Here is a 16,249-nt window from a genome sequence, read left to right on the forward strand (position 1 = left end):
TGGTTAATCCACCTCGTCAGCAGGTATTTGAGACAAAAGCGGAAAAGAATAAAGAGGCGTCCACGCCGGCTGGGTCACTGAAGTCTGTCTGACTTTGGCTCTGTGACGTTAACAATGAGGTGGAAGAGAGCTGAGCACGCAAACCCAGACTGATGTTATTACTGAACCAGACACACACACACACACACACACACACACACACACACACACACACACACACACACACACACACCTCTGACCTCCACAAACCAACAAAGCTGCTCTGTTTTGTACCAACATGATGATTTAAACCCTGAGGACAGACAGGAAACCTTTGGCACCGTGAGCTGAACCAGCTCAAACTGCCAAGCTGCAGCCTCAGAGTGACGACTGCAGCGGATCCAAAATCGCAGCATAAAAGCAACTTCCTGTTGTCTCCTCAGGAGCTCGGATACAATGTTTTGTGCCACGTGGATCATTCACAGACATTCAGTCCCCGTTTATTGGTCCTAAATTCTGTTCAGGTTAGGTTAAACCCCGCCCACTCACATCAGCAGTTCTCTTCGCTTCCATTGGAGGGAGTGTCAGTCACTTGTCTGACTGAGGTTTGGGTTTAACAAAGATCTCCTCGGGACTCAAAACATCTGGCTGCAGATGCTGTGATTCATGATAAACTCAGATCGTTGTGACCTGAGACCACCAGTTTGTGAGAGACAGCCAATAACAGGAAGCAGCTTTGAAAGGGAGGAGCTAGAACTTGGAGAGCGGATTATTCTGAATCCAGAAATTGAACCGCGGAATCCTTGCAGCAGACAAACCCACAGACGGCGTCTTCTCAGACCACAAAGCCTCGGTAACAAACCAAGCGAGCACCTACCTGTCCAAGTCGTCCACAGGTGAGCGGAGTGTGAGGTCGACACCGCAGACGGCTCGAATAAAGCTGCTCTGACTCCAAGCATCATGTGGCGGATTAGCGAGGATCCAGGGCTTGGTGCAGCACCGGGATTCGCTGCAGCAGCGAGTTGGCGTCCAGGATCCTCTGCTTTAAGCCTGACTAATCACTAATGACGGACAGGTGGGGGATAGGGAAGGGGCGGGGCTTCCAACTGACAGGTGGCAGTGGAAACACCGAGTGGGCTTAAAACTCCTCACAACTGATTGATTATCCATCAGTCAGTTGATGAAGCCATTTGGAGGAGGAGACTTAAACAACTCTCAGTTTACTCTGTGCAGAAGAGTCATGCAACACCCAATACTGTTATCAAAACTGGTCACTAAGGAAATGTGCGGTTTATTTTTGTTTCCTTTTAGAATAAATGACTCACTGTGAGGGAAACGCATCTTATCAGCAGGCCACGCCCACCGCACCCATGGAGATCAATAAAGTTTAATCTAACCTGCAGCGATAATGGGTCCTCATTCATCTGTGGCGCTGACCCGCTTTAAAAATAAAATGTTATTTGTTTCACACAGCTGCTGCCTGATGACATCACACTTCAGTGTCACGATTACTTATTGATCTTTAGCAGCTGATCAACAGAGCCTCTGATTCAGACTCAAAGCTTCTCCTGAAGCTCAGAGTGCAGACAGATCTTCAGTTATTGATCAGTTATTGCTCACAGGTCATCTGGACTGGATCAGAAGTTTGATCAGCAGAGAAGAAGAACCTGGGATTTGTTGATCTGGCGTTTCATGGCTTCATAAACCAAATGTGTCCCCACGACTCCTCTTCGACGATTCAGTAGTGTCATAGAAACCAAACACCAGTCTCCAGGCAGGACTTGGATACCTGATGATATCACCGACTCTGATCAGGTACCTAACACACGTGAGCGTGTTGTTGTGTTTTCTTCTTCTGTTGTTGGATCCTCGAGCAGAGCACAGCAAATGTCCTCGGATTCTTCTCACCGAGCTTTGTGCATCGCAGCGCACCCAACAGGTCAAAGTCTCAACTTTCAGATTCAACTTCCTGTTTCTGAGTACAGTCTCATCTCTGATTGGTCCATGCTGATTGGTCCATGCTGCCCTCCGTGTGGAGGATGGGGCAGGTGGGCCGTGGTGTGCTTCAGTAATTGAAGAGTCAGTCCCTCAGGAGGTCCTGAGCTCCTTTACTTCCTGTCTCTGCTCCTTACGACAGCGTGTGACACCTGGTGTTAGGTGAGACAGGTGAGTCTCAGGTGAAACAGGTGCGCCGACGCCCTTGCCTCCTCTTTGTTCTGCTAAAAATCAGACCGCTGGCTCAGTCCGAAACCCGACTCCCAACCGCCCCCAGTTTCCCATTTCAAAGCCATAATCCTGTAGCAACACCTGGCAGGTACGGTTACATCACACTGTCGTCACAGCAACCACAACACAGCCAAACAGGGAGAGCTCCAGGGAGACGCCCAGAAGATGGGACAGACGTTTTTCACTTTGATCTCAGACTTCATGGGAAAAGTTTATAAGTGATATCATCATAATGCGTGTTTCCACTCCATTTGTACCTGCTGTTGACATCACACACAGACCCTCATGACAACACGTCCGCTGACCCTGGAGTCAGTTATGGTGCACAATACAGCACAGTTAAGACCCGCTCACCATGGACAAATCCCTCCAACCACCAAGCTGAACACAATCAGAGGTGGAGTGGAGCAGCACAGGCATGGAAACATCCAGAAATATCCTGCGAGGCTCTCAGGAGGATGGCAGGCTGACGATGGTTCCCATGAAGAGCACTGATCCAAGACCAGCTGTGGCCTGCAGCAGCCTGACAGGAAGCCCACATACAAACACTCGATTACACAACCAGCTCAAAGGTCCTCCAACTGTTCAGCTTCAGAGCCCGCTGACCTTTGACCTGCAGGAAAAACAACCCCATCTTCCAGCAGTAAACACTCACACACAGCTGAAGCAGGTCTGATCACACCTTCTGTCAGAACCACCTCAGTGAAGTAACAGTGACCTAGACGTGACCTCAGAGAGGCTCATTATGGTGTGTGGGGGAAGGAGCTTTCTGATAAACATCAGGTGACTGTGACCCGGTCAGGTCACTCACCTGAGAGCTGCTCTGCTCTCGGCAGTGATGGCACGAGGCTCAGTGCACCACATGAATCCAGGTGTTAGCCGGTACCACCGGGAGGAGCAGAGAGCTTCCAGGCCGAGCCGAACAAGTGGAGCACCGGGCAGCCCTGTGCATATAGCCGGGGAGGGTCGCCTGCTGCCAGGGCCGCCTCACACACCTGCCCGCTGACTGCTCGGATCCGCCATCAAAAGCAGGCAGGTGTTTTTATTCCGGAGAGAGCGAGCACCCGGGCGCAGGGAGGAGCTGCCCTTCACCTTCATTTACTATTATGAACACACAGCGTGCCAAACTCCATTTAAGATTCTGTTGATTTAAGAAGAACTGGACTCCAGCCAGAATAAATGAAGGTGTGGGCTGTAAATGAGAAGCTGGGAGCTGAAATGGAAGCTTCCAGCCATCCCGGCGCACACACTGCCCGCTCCTAGCCCCTCTATCCGGAATAGACTGGCATTAAAGTTGGTCTTTAGCTCCAGTCACCCGTCCACTAAGTCTCTTTGAGACACACCAGCAGCAACAGAGAGAGCGGCCATAAAAGTTTAATTTACACTCACTTGAGCCCTGTCTGTGTTTTTGAGTGAAGCCGAACTGAGGCCGAGACACTGGCGCTTCAGGTAAAGAGGACTCAGGTATGTGTGTGCGCGCGTGCGGTCACAGCTTCACTGTGTGATCTTTCCGGCGGAATCTGGTGTGGGAGCCCGTGACCGCAGGGCTGCTGCCACAGAGCAGAGGGCAGCTCAGCTGCTCCGGTCCGCAGTTCCACTGTGGTCAGAGGCTCGAAGACGCTCAGAGACCACCACCCACGGCTCAGAGCCGCCGGAGTAACCCGGACCTCAACGCCCCCCCTCCGCGGCGGATCAGGAGACTCACCTGCAGGTGCGGCTTCAAAAATCCCGAGGTCACAGAAACATGGCACAGTCCGCGCTGAGAGCTCCGGCCGCTTCACCGGCTCCTGCCTGCACTCTGTGTCTGAATAACTGCACTCCTGTTCGGCTGCGGGAGCTTCCAGCGGAGATTAATCTGCGGCTGACTCTGGATCAGCTTTAAAGCAACGGACCGAAGTAGAGGGCGGTGTGTGCCCTGAGTGAGGACTAACAGGACAGTCTGCCTGCTTGGCCACGCCCCCTTCACGCCAGTCCGGTCGTTAAGTCTGACGTCACTAGCCGTGTCTGGGCCTAAACTCGCTGCAGGTCCATATATCAAACAATCACTCAGCATTACTGAGAGTTGAAAAACTGTCTAAAGTCTTTCATCTTAAATAAAATGATCAGCGTTCTCCTCTACCAGGTGTAACAATTGAGTTTAACATCCAGGCATCCATGAAAATGGAATTTATGACATTTAACGGAGTCAGAAGTTAGCAGGAAGTTAGCTCGCTAGCTTCTATCTAAATACAATATAGCATGTGCTGACTGCGGGGTTTTGGAAACAAATTAAAACGTACAGCTCTGTTATCACTTCCAACATAAATGAAGACAAAAACGAAACAGCAGTGACGTTTGTAGGGTTACTGAAGTTTGGCTAGCTGGTATATAATGATGTGCTACGTGACCGCTAGCGACACAGCTATGTTAGCATAATATAAACAAGCTAACTTTTTTTCCACTCGATAAAAGTTAACGTGAGTGTTCTCGGTGGTCAGGAACAAATGTAATCGCATGGCAGGATGCTGTAAAAGGACCAAACTTCAGCCAGGAGAACAACTGAGATAATCCATCCACAATACGAGGTTAGTCATTCATATACTGCCGCATGGGCTGGGCTGTAGTTACATCCTAAAGTTTTAAAAACTGAGCTTAAATAAATGATTAGCGGTAATAAAAGCCGAGGGAGGTCAACAGTGATCACTGACTGTTTTAGGAGCTTTTTGAGATTAAATAGAAGAAAATACAAAACATTAAACATGTTAACAACACAAAAAACGCAGACTACTTTAGGCCCGGAAGTAGGATACGTCAGGTCATCGCTTAATGACCGGATAAATCTGCAGTGATTAGCCAGGGTTAGAAGCATAAAAGAAGATTCTAGCACAGAATAATATGAACTAATGAAATATTTATGATATTGGTAATACAGAGAAATAAAAAACAAAAATAACTGGAAACATTTTATTATGAATATTTTTTTATTGAAGTTACAGTGTGTCAATTTTTCACTAACGGATGTCAGTAGCTGGAGTCTGCTGAGTTTTGTTTTCTTAACCCTCCCAAATCAAGAGCATAATCCTAGCTACGGTGGCTGCTGTAGGACAAAAATGTTTTAATCTGCCAAGAGAGATCAAAGACACTGAATCTAGATTTTACCTCATAACAACTGGCATATTTCTACTACTTTTTAAAAAAAAATACATTATAAACACATTTGAATAATATCAATACTTAGCAATAAATCATGAATAAAACCCAGAAATGTGTCAATTAGATATTTTGGGTTCACCTCAAAAATGTCGGCTACTGTTCATCTGCAAAGTTGCAGGTTCAGATCTGGCTCGGAGTTTTCCCTCTTGTAAAGGCTGGCAGTGTGTATCTGTTTACTCTGGAGGAGGCTGCAAAACTTCATGAAAGGACTCAGACATGAGTCGATGACTCAGTTATTAAGCTCAGATCCCACTGATAAAAACTATACTGAGGTGAGCTGCTGAGGATATGCTGAACTTTTCTGCCGTAACACTGCTGTTTGTTCCACTGCTGGGCTACGTTAGCTACCCTTATCTAATTTTAGCTACTGTTAACTGCTATTAGCCTTTATTAGCTGCTACTAACCTCCATTAGCTTCTGTTAGCATCTGTTAGCCCCGTCTATAACACAGTGTAAAAATGTAAATAACCTGTTTTTACATTAGATGGATTTTACATTATTGTGGATTGAATGTTATTAGTGCACCAGTTCAGTGCTCGCCACTGAAAGCTATAAATATCTTAAAAATATTCCAAAATGAGGGACATATTGATTTTTGATCTATAAATGTCTCAATAAACCAATAATCTTCAATTTATTGAGACAGTGCTGATCAGGTCACCTAAAGCTGCCTTCCAGCCTACACTCAGGGAAGAAGGGGTCCCTCGCAGTGATAAGGCAGCAAGGGCCCCCCCTGCTGGGACAGGACACACTCAGCAACAGAGAGGCAGAACCTCTGCCTGCAGTAAAACAACACCATGGTACTAGTACTCAGTAAAAGTATCCGAGTATAGTCAGGACTCTTCCACGTGGCCTGAACCCAGAGATCAGTTTGTTAGCCAGAATACTCAGGGAGAAGAGCTGCGAATGATGAAACAATGTAATGAAAATAATCCAAAAATCAGTCAATTGTCATGGTGACGACAATGAAAACAGGAAGGCATGTGACTGGAATTTCTGTGAAACCTTTTGTGAAAAGACTCAGAGTTCATGACTGCGGCTAGCCTTATGCACACGTGTTTGTAAGAGTTTCACCTTCAGGAGGAGAATATCTTAATGAGTCACACAAATATGGCAAATGTGAATTAAAAGTCTGACACACAATTGAAACTGCACAAAATCTGAAAAATCCTGCCTGTTTTCAAAGAGAAACACTTGTGTGAAACTTTAAAGCGCATTGTCAGATCATCTTCAGTTGTGACATCACAATAATTTGCCCCACTTAGTAAATCTGTCCAGTAGTCCGTAAAGTAAAACCTGTCTTATTTTCTTATGTTTACCTGCTGTGTATAATTCCTTTTCTCCTCTGATGGGTTGAACAGTGACCACACAGAACCTTAAACACACTCTGATCAGTTGTTATAGATCATAATGTTGAGCTCATACAACGTTCTGCACGCAGCAGCAGGTCAACAGAAAGCAGTTTTTCTTCCACTGGTGTGACGTTTAAATGTAGCATGTCATTTTAACAGCTGCTGATAAAAACTGAATATGTCAGAAGGTTATGGGTGAAATGGAAAATACTGTTATGTTGAACATTTATATCCTCATTTCTGCTCTGTATTGTCGTTGTCATAAAGGGTGAGATGCTCAGTCACTATGAATTATAGGGTGGTGTTTTCTCCTCCCCTTTCATAAAGGATGGTCCAGCGTCTCCTCTGCTAAAGGAAACAATAAAAGAAGCACTGACGCTCCTTTCCTTAGTGTTTTGGAGAACTGGAAAAAGCTCAGATTATGGCCATCATGCAGATACTTGGCCCGCACCCCGTTCTTAGAGCTTCATAAATAGCTGACCCTGATGACTGTGGTCAGGTTTGGACCAATCACAGTGCACATCTGAATCCTGTTTAAGCGAGTCAGTGTGGCCTTCATTTACCAGGTGAGTCATTAACAGCCTGTTCCTGGCTGGCTGGAAACAGGGAAGCCTGCTGAGGACATGCAGGTAATGCAGCCAATGCTGACCCCTGCTGGTGAAAGCTTCAGTGGAGGGTAACCTTTAAACACAGTTTCCTGTTTGTTACTGAAGCGTGCGTCACCACAGCCTCAGCATCCAGAGGAGCGGTCATTGACCAGAGCCTTCTGATTGGTCCATTAGCAACATTACCAGTCGCTTTAACTCTTTAAACTGCTCTGGAATAAAACAGCATCATCGACGTTGTTTACTTACAAATCTGCAGGAGGAAAACATTTACATGTAAAATACAAAAACTACATTAAACCTGACTTACAGTACGAGGATGATGAAGCAACGTTTCATACAGATGAAAACTGCATGAAAAAAAACTGAATCATCTGATTTATTTATACTTTTTCTTTTATGCTTTGTACATTTCAGACTCCCATACAGGAATTAATGTATCATTTTTGATAGTGTATAAACTTTTGTTAAAATTTCAAACTGTTTACATTAGATCTATTCATATTTCTCATTTATTGATAAATATGGGAAAAACAATTACAGAAATTACTTCTTTTTTTTTTACACTCAATTCATTTTATTCTACAAGGTGACATTAGCTGATTATTTTATAATCAATAATTTGTCCACTTTATTTTTATGCTCAATAAATCCAAAGGAAAATGAATATGGGGAAAAAATGTCGTGTTCCGTACTGACAGAACATTGTGCTAAACATGCTTTTAAAACTTTAAGAATTTATTTCTAAAAATCAAGCTTCGCAGATAGAGTTACATCTATGTCAGTGTCTGAGAGCAGGGCTCAGAGGTGTAAATTAGCCTTTGTATGTGTAGTTTCACGTCCACTTTAATGACACGTCAGAGCATGTATTTTGTATTTTTTGGCAGTGTTGGTCTTCCATACAGTGTGAGATTAGAAGTTTAAAGATGAAGCAGACAAACTTACACATCTGAAAAGTCATATTTTTTATTCTTTTTAAACACTCTGAATCAAACCAACCTCTATACCACAGTAGTGCAAGATTACCTGTGAATACGTCTGATCACATGACCTGCTGTCCATCCAGGTGAGGCCAGAGATCCCCTCTGATTGCCTCAGAGGTCACCTGAGAGTTAACCTGCCAACAAGCTCCTTTGACCCCCCCCCCCCCAAGAGAGTCTTGGCAGTCTTTGTTTCACTTCCTGTCGTCAATCACAAGGTCCAAGCGTGGCAGGAATAGCCACCACGGCAACACACATAGGCGATGTCTGACATCAGTGTATTGATTTAACGTCCCATGAACCAACTATTCCCAATGTACTAATGTCAGAAAACAGAAAAAATCGTTCCAAAGCTGACAGGCTGCAGTGAGTACTGCCTCCGGTGGAGGTACTGATTACTACAGCCACAATTTTCAATCACGAATTGATTAGAAATGAAAAAAAAAGTTTAAAGTGCGAGTCCCTCAGACAGGTCTGCACACGACATGTTAAAGCAGCGGTGAGTGTTCAGTCACAGCAGCTCTCTGATTCGACGCATTTCAGCATTTCCTGTTTTTAAACTGTTGGAGTGACGTTTTGGCCCTTTAACGAGTTACCACAGCAGCACGGACATGTTAACCAGTTCCCAAAGTGCTTCTTCCAGACCTCATATCCTGATATTAGCTCAGAGGTCACGCCAACCTATGGTTCTAACCCGCCCTATGGATATGCCCACGTAAAGCTGCAGTACTCTCTCAAGCCCCTGCCACCAGATAAACACAGATGAGCTTCATCACAAACTCCTTCACCACTCGGCAGCCATCTTGAAACGCATAAAGGCACTTATTAGGCAGTTACTGTGGAACATGAAGGTCAGGGAACAATCAGACTGGTCAGAGGTAGAGTCAGGTCAGGGGTCAGATTTATTTGACCTGACAGATTACGCTGTACAGATGATGTCAAATATGTGATTGGAGGGCCAATCTCCGATCACACTGAGTGGATCGTTGTGGAAAGCAGAAAGACGATCATTACTGTGACAAATTAGATTAAAGCCAACCGCTCAGAGGCGTTACCAAGATGGCTGCCGAGCTGTGAGACCACTCAGATGGTCTGACCTTCATGAAAAGTTGTTACCCCAGCAGAAACCTGCCATTAGACCCAGCTGTCATCGATTAAGAGCTGCTACACTACCTGTATGCCCCTGAATGCCGCTCACACAGGAAGTTCCGTCACCGTGAATCTGACCTGATCGAGTCATAGCTGGTTTGATTTATTCGACTTTTACCTGCATTTAAAAACCATTCAACTGCTGGCTTCGTCCCCTCCTTGTCCTCCACTGTCAGGGTCGGCCCTGACACAACACGGAATCGTTGGTTTGTGTTGCGTGCGTGAACTCACGACACCTCGATGACCTCCATACTGCCCGAGAAGCTTGATTGACTCCCCGCCGTGCCCATTTCCTCGCGGGAGCGTCTGTCCGCCATCCCATCTCCAAACTCCATCTGGCAGCTGCGCCGCTTCAGCTGCTTCTCAAAGCTGCTCTCTTCGTGCCAGCTCCTCCTCGAGTCACCGCGGTCATGTGTCCGCTGCCGCCGCCGTACCGCCTCCAAGCCGTGGTTGCAGCTGTACGCCGTGAAGCCGCCACCGCTCAGGATAGCCGACGTAGAGTAGAAGCGCGTGGACTCTGAGGAGAGGTACCATCCGCTGGCCAAAGAGGAGGTGGAGACGGTGACAGGGCCCAGTAGGATGTCCGAGTGCCAGCCCTTCAGGGCGCTGCCACCTCCTGGTTTGGCGAGGTGCTGCTGGCTCCGCGAGAGGCCGAACAGGAAGCTGGTGGCGTTCTCCTCCATGCTCCCGCTCCGGTGCAAGTGGTGGGAGCAGTTGGTTGGAGCGGCGGGTGGCTTAGCAAAGCCGCTGGAGGCCGATGACACCGCTGGCTGCGGGCTGCCTGCCTCCTCCTTATCAGGGCTCTGCTCCGGCGTGGACTGCTCTGAAACCTCCTCCACTGGCGAGAACTGGCAGGGTTTACTCGTTGTCTCTTTGAAGGATGGCGGCTTGTAGAAGTCATTGCTGTCCCCCGACCCGCTGTGAGGCGCGAAAACTCGATGGGTGCCGCCCCCGCCAGGCTCGCCATATGACTTGATGTCCAAAGAGAAGGAGCGTTTCAACCGGGCACTGTCTTCTGAGCCGTCGGCGAGCTGCAGGCCACTCAGAGCCTGAGCCAGCAGGCGCTCCTCGGGGGCATTGGCTAAAACGCACGGCAGGGTCAAAGGTTCCAGCAGTGTCACGCCGGGCATTGGGACCGCATCCTCAGGCTGAGCGCAGGCCTCGCTGCTGGGCTCCGGAGGATGGAGACACTTGGGTTTGGCGTCCGTACCAGGAGGACTTTTTATCTTCTTCTCAAAGTCTAGCAGCTGACCCAGGAAGTTAAAGTTGGGCGAGATGGTCGGCCGCTTTTCCTTCACAAACCTGAATGAGGAAGAGAAACAGGAGCATGACTATGGACAGGAAGCAACACGACAGGTTAATGAGGATCAAACACTTACGGCTGTCAGTGTCATTCAATACCAAACATGCGCACATTTAAAGTTTGCATTATTAGGGGCGTGGCCTCTGACTGACAGGTGGAGGCTGACACATGCAGCTGTAGCTGCTAACCGTGTTTGTTAGGGATCGTCCTAGTGACTGTTTCTTAGTTGAGAAAAAAACAAGATGAACCGACTCGTCTAAAAGTAAGTATTCAATAAAAACAAATGCCGCTTAATGACAAATTATCATCTGAAAACTAAACTGCGACAGAAAAGTGTGGCACAAAAATCAGCCATTTTCTTCTGCTTATCTGGAGTTGTCAGGGGAGCCCAGACCTCCCTCTCACCACCTCCTCCAGCTTAGACTGAATGAATGACTGAACTCCTCACACTATCACAAGGCAGAGTCCATCCACTCCTAGGGGAAAGCTCATTTCTGCCACTTGTGCCTTCAATCTAGTTCTTTCACCTTTAAAAGAACTAACTACAGTGTTAACAAACATCAGGCCGAGATTAACTGATACACGGTGTTTCTCGGGCAGCACGGTGGCATGGTGGGTAGCACTGTTGCCGCACAGCAAGAAGGTCCTGAGTTCAATTCCACCATCAGGCCGGGGTCTTTCTGTGTGGAGTTTGCATGTTCTCCCTGTGTTTGCGTGGGTTCCCTCTGGGTACTCCAGCTTCCTCCCACCGTCCAAAGACATGCAGTTAGTGGGGATAGGTTAACTGGTTAATCCAAATTGCCCATAGGTGTGAATGTGAGCGAGAATGGTTGTCTGTCCCTGTGCGTTAGCCCTGTGACAGACTGGCGACCTGGGCCCCCCGCGACCCTGAAAAAGGATAAGCTTGGATGGTGTTTCTCACCAACGATGCTCCATCTGGTGGCGTCTGAATAATCCGCCCAATTATATAGCTGCTGTGAGGCTCGTGTACTAACAGAGTGTCTGAGCTCCAGATTCTGTGCAAACATTACGTGGATGTAAAATAAATGTCTAAAGCTTCAGAAACCTTGTCAACGGCTGACTGATGACTACAACCTGGTTATGTTCAGAGTTCAGTGACCTCTGATGACATCACAGGGGGAAGAACTCAGAAAACTGAGCATTCAAACATTTTAAACTAACAAACAGACTTGGTCCCAGGTCAGATTCAGAAGTCCTGACTTCTCACCTGTACGCCTCGTCCAGTGACATGTCCATCCTCTTCATGATGTAGGCGATGGCGATGGTGGCCGAGCGGGAGATTCCAGCCAGGCAGTGGACCAGGACTCGGGCGTTGGAGGCTTTGGCCTTCTCTGAAACACAACAAAGTTCAGACTGAGCAGAGAGCAGTAGGGTCTGGTTTATTTAGTCACACAAGAGAGGTGGGCAAGTGATGCTGACCTATGAACTCCACCGAGCGATCCAGCCACGGCAGGATCTTCTCACAGAACGAATCGTTGACGGGGACTCGGAGGAAGTGGGAGTCTGGGATGAAGTCCGGTTTGGGGCAGGTGTTGCTGGCGTTCAGGACGTAGGCAATGTCGTTCTGCTGTATCAGGTCCTGGAAAACAAACACAGGTTTGGATCAGAGCCGGACCAGAGAGGCTGGACCCCAAGAAGAGCTGGAATTTAAAAAAATAAAATACATTTTTTTTTAAAAAGCGTTCGGGGGCAGGGCTGTGATGTGGGGGTGGTGCTGTGTCACCTTGTTGAGGACGTCCCTCTGGCAGCCCAGGTACAGGTGAGGCAGAATACGGGTCGGCCCGACGTTGGTGACGGGCAGGCAGGGTTGAGAGATGCAGGAAGGAACCAGGGTGGACTTCCCCTCACAGAGACCAGGAAAAAGGTGAGAGAACTCTGAGAACCCACCTGAGACCACACACACACACACACACACACACACACAGTCAGCTGACAGTGAAATAATAATGAGGTCAACAGCTGTGCTGTCGTGTTCCTTTCCTTCCTGCAGGAATCAGACTGAATCTTTGTCTCTGCTCGACTCAAACATCCTCATCACCTGTTGCCAGGCAACAAGCCAGAGCATCGATGTTCTGCAGCCTCCTTTGGAAACCGCTTTATTTCCAGCAGAGAGTGCCAGGTGAGTCCAGCTATTGATCATGTAAAGAAAACGTTCTGATCTATAACTACACCTGTGATCATGATTGTGCACAATCCAAAGACAGAACCTGAAAGATGTTCACACAGTTTGTAACTGAGGCCCAAACACTCCTGGTTTAAATGTCCTGGTACTTTTTAAAAAATAAATAAATACATTTAATCAATTAAATTCTGTCACAATTTTTTTAAGTTTACTGACTGATTTTCTTCCATTTTTGACTTTTTTTTTTTTACTTTTTTCAATTTTTTATGATTTCTGTTTTTTCTTTTATTTTTAAGCATTTCTTTTACATTCTTATTTTAATTTTAAAAAATTAAATATTCTGTGTTTTTGTAGCTAATTTTAACAGCTTGTCTGTTTATGGATTTAAACATAGCATGTGAGCACTTCCTGCTCACATGCCTGTCTGACTCAGTTCGCTGGCGGGCGTGTTCTGTGATCCTCGGCGCTGATGAAGACTCTGGTCTCCCAGTGGAAGTGGCTGTTGTGTAACTGAAACCTCAGAGCGAGCACTTTGTTTGGTTTTTCTGATGTGAGGGTGGAGCCACCGTGCAGCATTACATCATCGTTACATAACGCCACACTCAGTAGAAATAGCTGCAAGCAGCTGCAGCATGCTCACTCAGAGCTAGAACCGATCAGAAATCAATAATCTGATCGGTTCCTTCCCATTAGCTGCTGCCATCTCACTTTAATCACCTTTAACGAGTGTAAATGAGGTTTAATGGCGTCGCAGAGACGTCCAGCAGGAAGCAGCAGCTCGCTTTCAGAGGTTTCCTGTTTAAACTTAGATTACAGCTGCATGCCAGAGTCAGAGGCTCAAGATTCATCGTCGCGACTCGGTGAACTGCTCACCCCCCACAGTTAAACGTTCCCTACAGGCCACACTCTAAACTTTAGTAATGGCAGAACGACGCGGGTGCAGGGAGGCTCACCTGAGAGCAGGTGTACGGAGGGGAAGCTCCTCTCCAGTTTAACCAGCAGGACACTGATAAAGGACTCGGAGCTCAGAGCGGCTGGGTCGGCAGAGCTCTGATCGTACACCACCACCTCCTGATCGGCCTGCAGTTCCAACTGCAACACAGATACACAGGTACATCCAGGATCAGGAAAAGAGAAAATAAATCTGTACATAATAATAAAGGACATTGAGCTTGTAAAAAAAATAAATAAAAAATTCCCATCAACTTGAAACTAGAAACAATGCCTCAGTGAGCATGTGCAGATGAATGGCAAATCATGTCAGCATCACCCAACAACTCCACTCACCACATCAGGCACGGTCACGTCTGACTCTGAAAACATTGCAGCAGCACTTAAAGCGACAGCTGTGTCCATCTTTTATATACAGTTTGTGACACAGTGACCAGTCATTTGTCCCCTGGCCTGCTCCGTACTTTAACCTAACGCATCGTTCTGAATCTGAGCCGTATTCTAACCACACCGGAGCAGCCCCCACCCTCCCACCACCACTACTCACCTTCTTCTTGGCTGAATGCTGCAGCAGCTCGGCAATCTGCACCTTGTCCTGCTGCAGCCTCCTCTTCATCAGCTTGGAGCAGTTCACGTTTACGGCCTCCAGGATGTGGGAGGTATTGTAGTCAACGAAGGGCCGGCTGTCAATCAGCACCACCCGGTCCAGCGCCCCCTCCAGCAGTGCTACCAGAGCTTCTGGCCCGATAGGGCGCACAGTCCCGGGCCTTGCCATACCCAGTCCAGTCCGCGACCCCGCACGCTCACACATGTGCGCTGCCTCCTCTCACTTCCCTACCACCCCCCACCCCCCCCACCCCCCTCCCTGGTAGTAATCCTCCTCCTCCCCCCTCCTTGTGGGCGTCCCGGCCGGCAGTCCAGCGCAGTGATGCAGTCTGGCCAGGAACCTCAGAGGATGAAGAGCTCCATTGTGTCGGCCGGGTATGATGTCATCCCGATGGCAGCCCCAGAGAGAGAGAGAGAGAGAGAGAGAGAGAGAGAGAGAGAGAGAGCCAATCCCAACTGTGTGTGAGATGGTGGTTCAGAGTGTGTGTGTGTGTTCAGTCCATCAGTGTGTGTGTTTGCAGCGAGGGGGAGGGGCTTTCATTCACTCCAACAGCCGTCTTTTCTCCTGATGACATCACTCTGAGTTTTAAAGTCTGAAACACAAACAGAGTCAGAGTGAGTCTGCATCACAGTCGCTTCAGAAACATTCAACGACGCCACGCCAAATCAGGACAAACTTTATTCACACAGAAAACCATGACCGTGAGACAGGTGGGTCAGGTTGTCCGGCACACCAGGATGACACAAAACGCATTGCGCCCAATTTCACTAAACTTTATAGAGAACCTGAAACATGAGCAGAGGAAGGAGCTGGAGAGTTACGGCGCTGTTCTCATTGCTTTCCTGAAAACCGTGAAAAACAGACGTGCGTTTTGGAGTGGGCCTTACAGTCAATAATAAAGATTTAAATCAGTTGTTTGTTGGGAGGAGGTACACTACATGCAGGTGATCTCACCTTCCAGCTGAAAATAATTATCAAATAACACCCTCATACTGAGCTGTGTAAGAAATCAGCGATGCACTGGTTTCTGTGCTCGAGCTCGTAAAAGTGTGACGAATGATTGAGCTGCTTCTTTGAGCTCAGATGTTGAAGCACTTATCTGCACAATCTCACACACGCACACACACCTTCATACATCAAATTACTTTTTGCACAATGTTCAGTTTTTTGCACAACCCACTGTCATTGTTGCACCTTTCAATTGCACTGTCTTGTGTCTGTATCGTTCTGTTCTGTCTGGTGTTGCACTGTCTTTGTTTTGTTTTTTTTGCAATTTTTGCACACTTGCACTTTATGTAGTCCTGTGTTGATTGTCTGTTATATGTTATATGTAGCACCATGGTCTTGGAGGAACGCTGTCTCGCTTTACTGTGTACTGTACCATTGCACATGGTTGAAGTGACAATAAAGCCACTTGACTTGACTTGATCCAGCTGTGCAGGTATGACAGAAGCTGGTCTCAGGATGACTCACAGCTCTGCGCCAGGACACTCCCTCATGCTGTAAAAGTTAGAGCCGAAAAATCCCCAAACTTGTTACACCTCCTCCTCAGAGTGGGACTTAGTTGCTTGGCACATCTGTAAAGGGTCCTGCTGTTTCATTTTAGTGATGTCACCGAGGTTCAGCGCACAAGTGGTCAACCGTTAAACTCGCGGACCCAGCCAAAGGAAAGTGAAACCATCCACCTGGGATAGATGGAGTGGTCCCAGGTCTCTACAGCTGCAGATAACACAGCGGAGAGCAGGAATCCCAAATCACCTTC

General features: G+C 47.4%; 2 protein-coding genes across 9 annotated transcripts in view; both read right to left on the minus strand.

The window, feature by feature from the left end:
- The window catches only part of eps8a (EGFR pathway substrate 8a, signaling adaptor), a 29,591-nt gene extending 25,475 nt beyond the window's left edge, over positions 1-4,116 (minus strand). For 5 of the 8 annotated variants that reach the window (XM_084910259.1, XM_084910263.1, XM_084910257.1 and 2 more), the window contains exon 1: positions 3,911-4,116. The gene's annotated coding sequence lies outside the window, so the exon portion shown is untranslated. Of the gene's footprint in view, positions 1-856; positions 1,009-3,910 lie in introns of those variants that run through there. The other 3 variants (XM_084910264.1, XM_084910260.1, XM_084910258.1) reach the window with 2 other exon arrangements.
- Positions 4,117-8,304: 4,188 nt separating this feature from the next.
- dusp16 (dual specificity phosphatase 16) lies at positions 8,305-14,725 on the minus strand. The gene is made up of 6 exons (XM_084910266.1): positions 14,428-14,725; positions 13,883-14,021; positions 12,531-12,694; positions 12,227-12,386; positions 12,015-12,138; positions 8,305-10,785 (listed from the first exon to the last, which is right to left on the minus strand). The coding sequence occupies exons 1-6, from the start codon at positions 14,689-14,691 to the stop codon at positions 9,711-9,713; spliced, it is 1,926 nt and encodes a 641-aa protein (XP_084766392.1). The 5' UTR covers positions 14,692-14,725; the 3' UTR covers positions 8,305-9,710.
- Positions 14,726-16,249: the final 1,524 nt, after the last annotated feature.

This window comes from Perissodus microlepis, chromosome 17, assembly GCF_051167445.1.
Source record: "Perissodus microlepis isolate ML-2025 ecotype Zambia chromosome 17, ASM5116744v1, whole genome shotgun sequence".
NCBI classification, from domain to species: Eukaryota; Metazoa; Chordata; class Actinopteri; order Cichliformes; family Cichlidae; genus Perissodus; species Perissodus microlepis.

Bases quoted from the DNA above. Each gene is read 5' to 3' on its own strand.
- dusp16 (XM_084910266.1), bottom strand. From the start codon at position 14,691: ATGTGTGAGCGTGCGGGGTCGCGGACTGGACTGGGTATGGCAAGGCCC. The intron at 12,695-13,882 runs GTGAGCCTCCCT...GTGTGGTCTCAG, and splicing joins CTCCGTACACCTGCTCTCAG to GTGGGTTCTCAGAGTTCTCT. The intron at 12,387-12,530 runs GTGACACAGCAC...TTTGTTTTCCAG, and splicing joins AGAGGGACGTCCTCAACAAG to GACCTGATACAGCAGAACGA.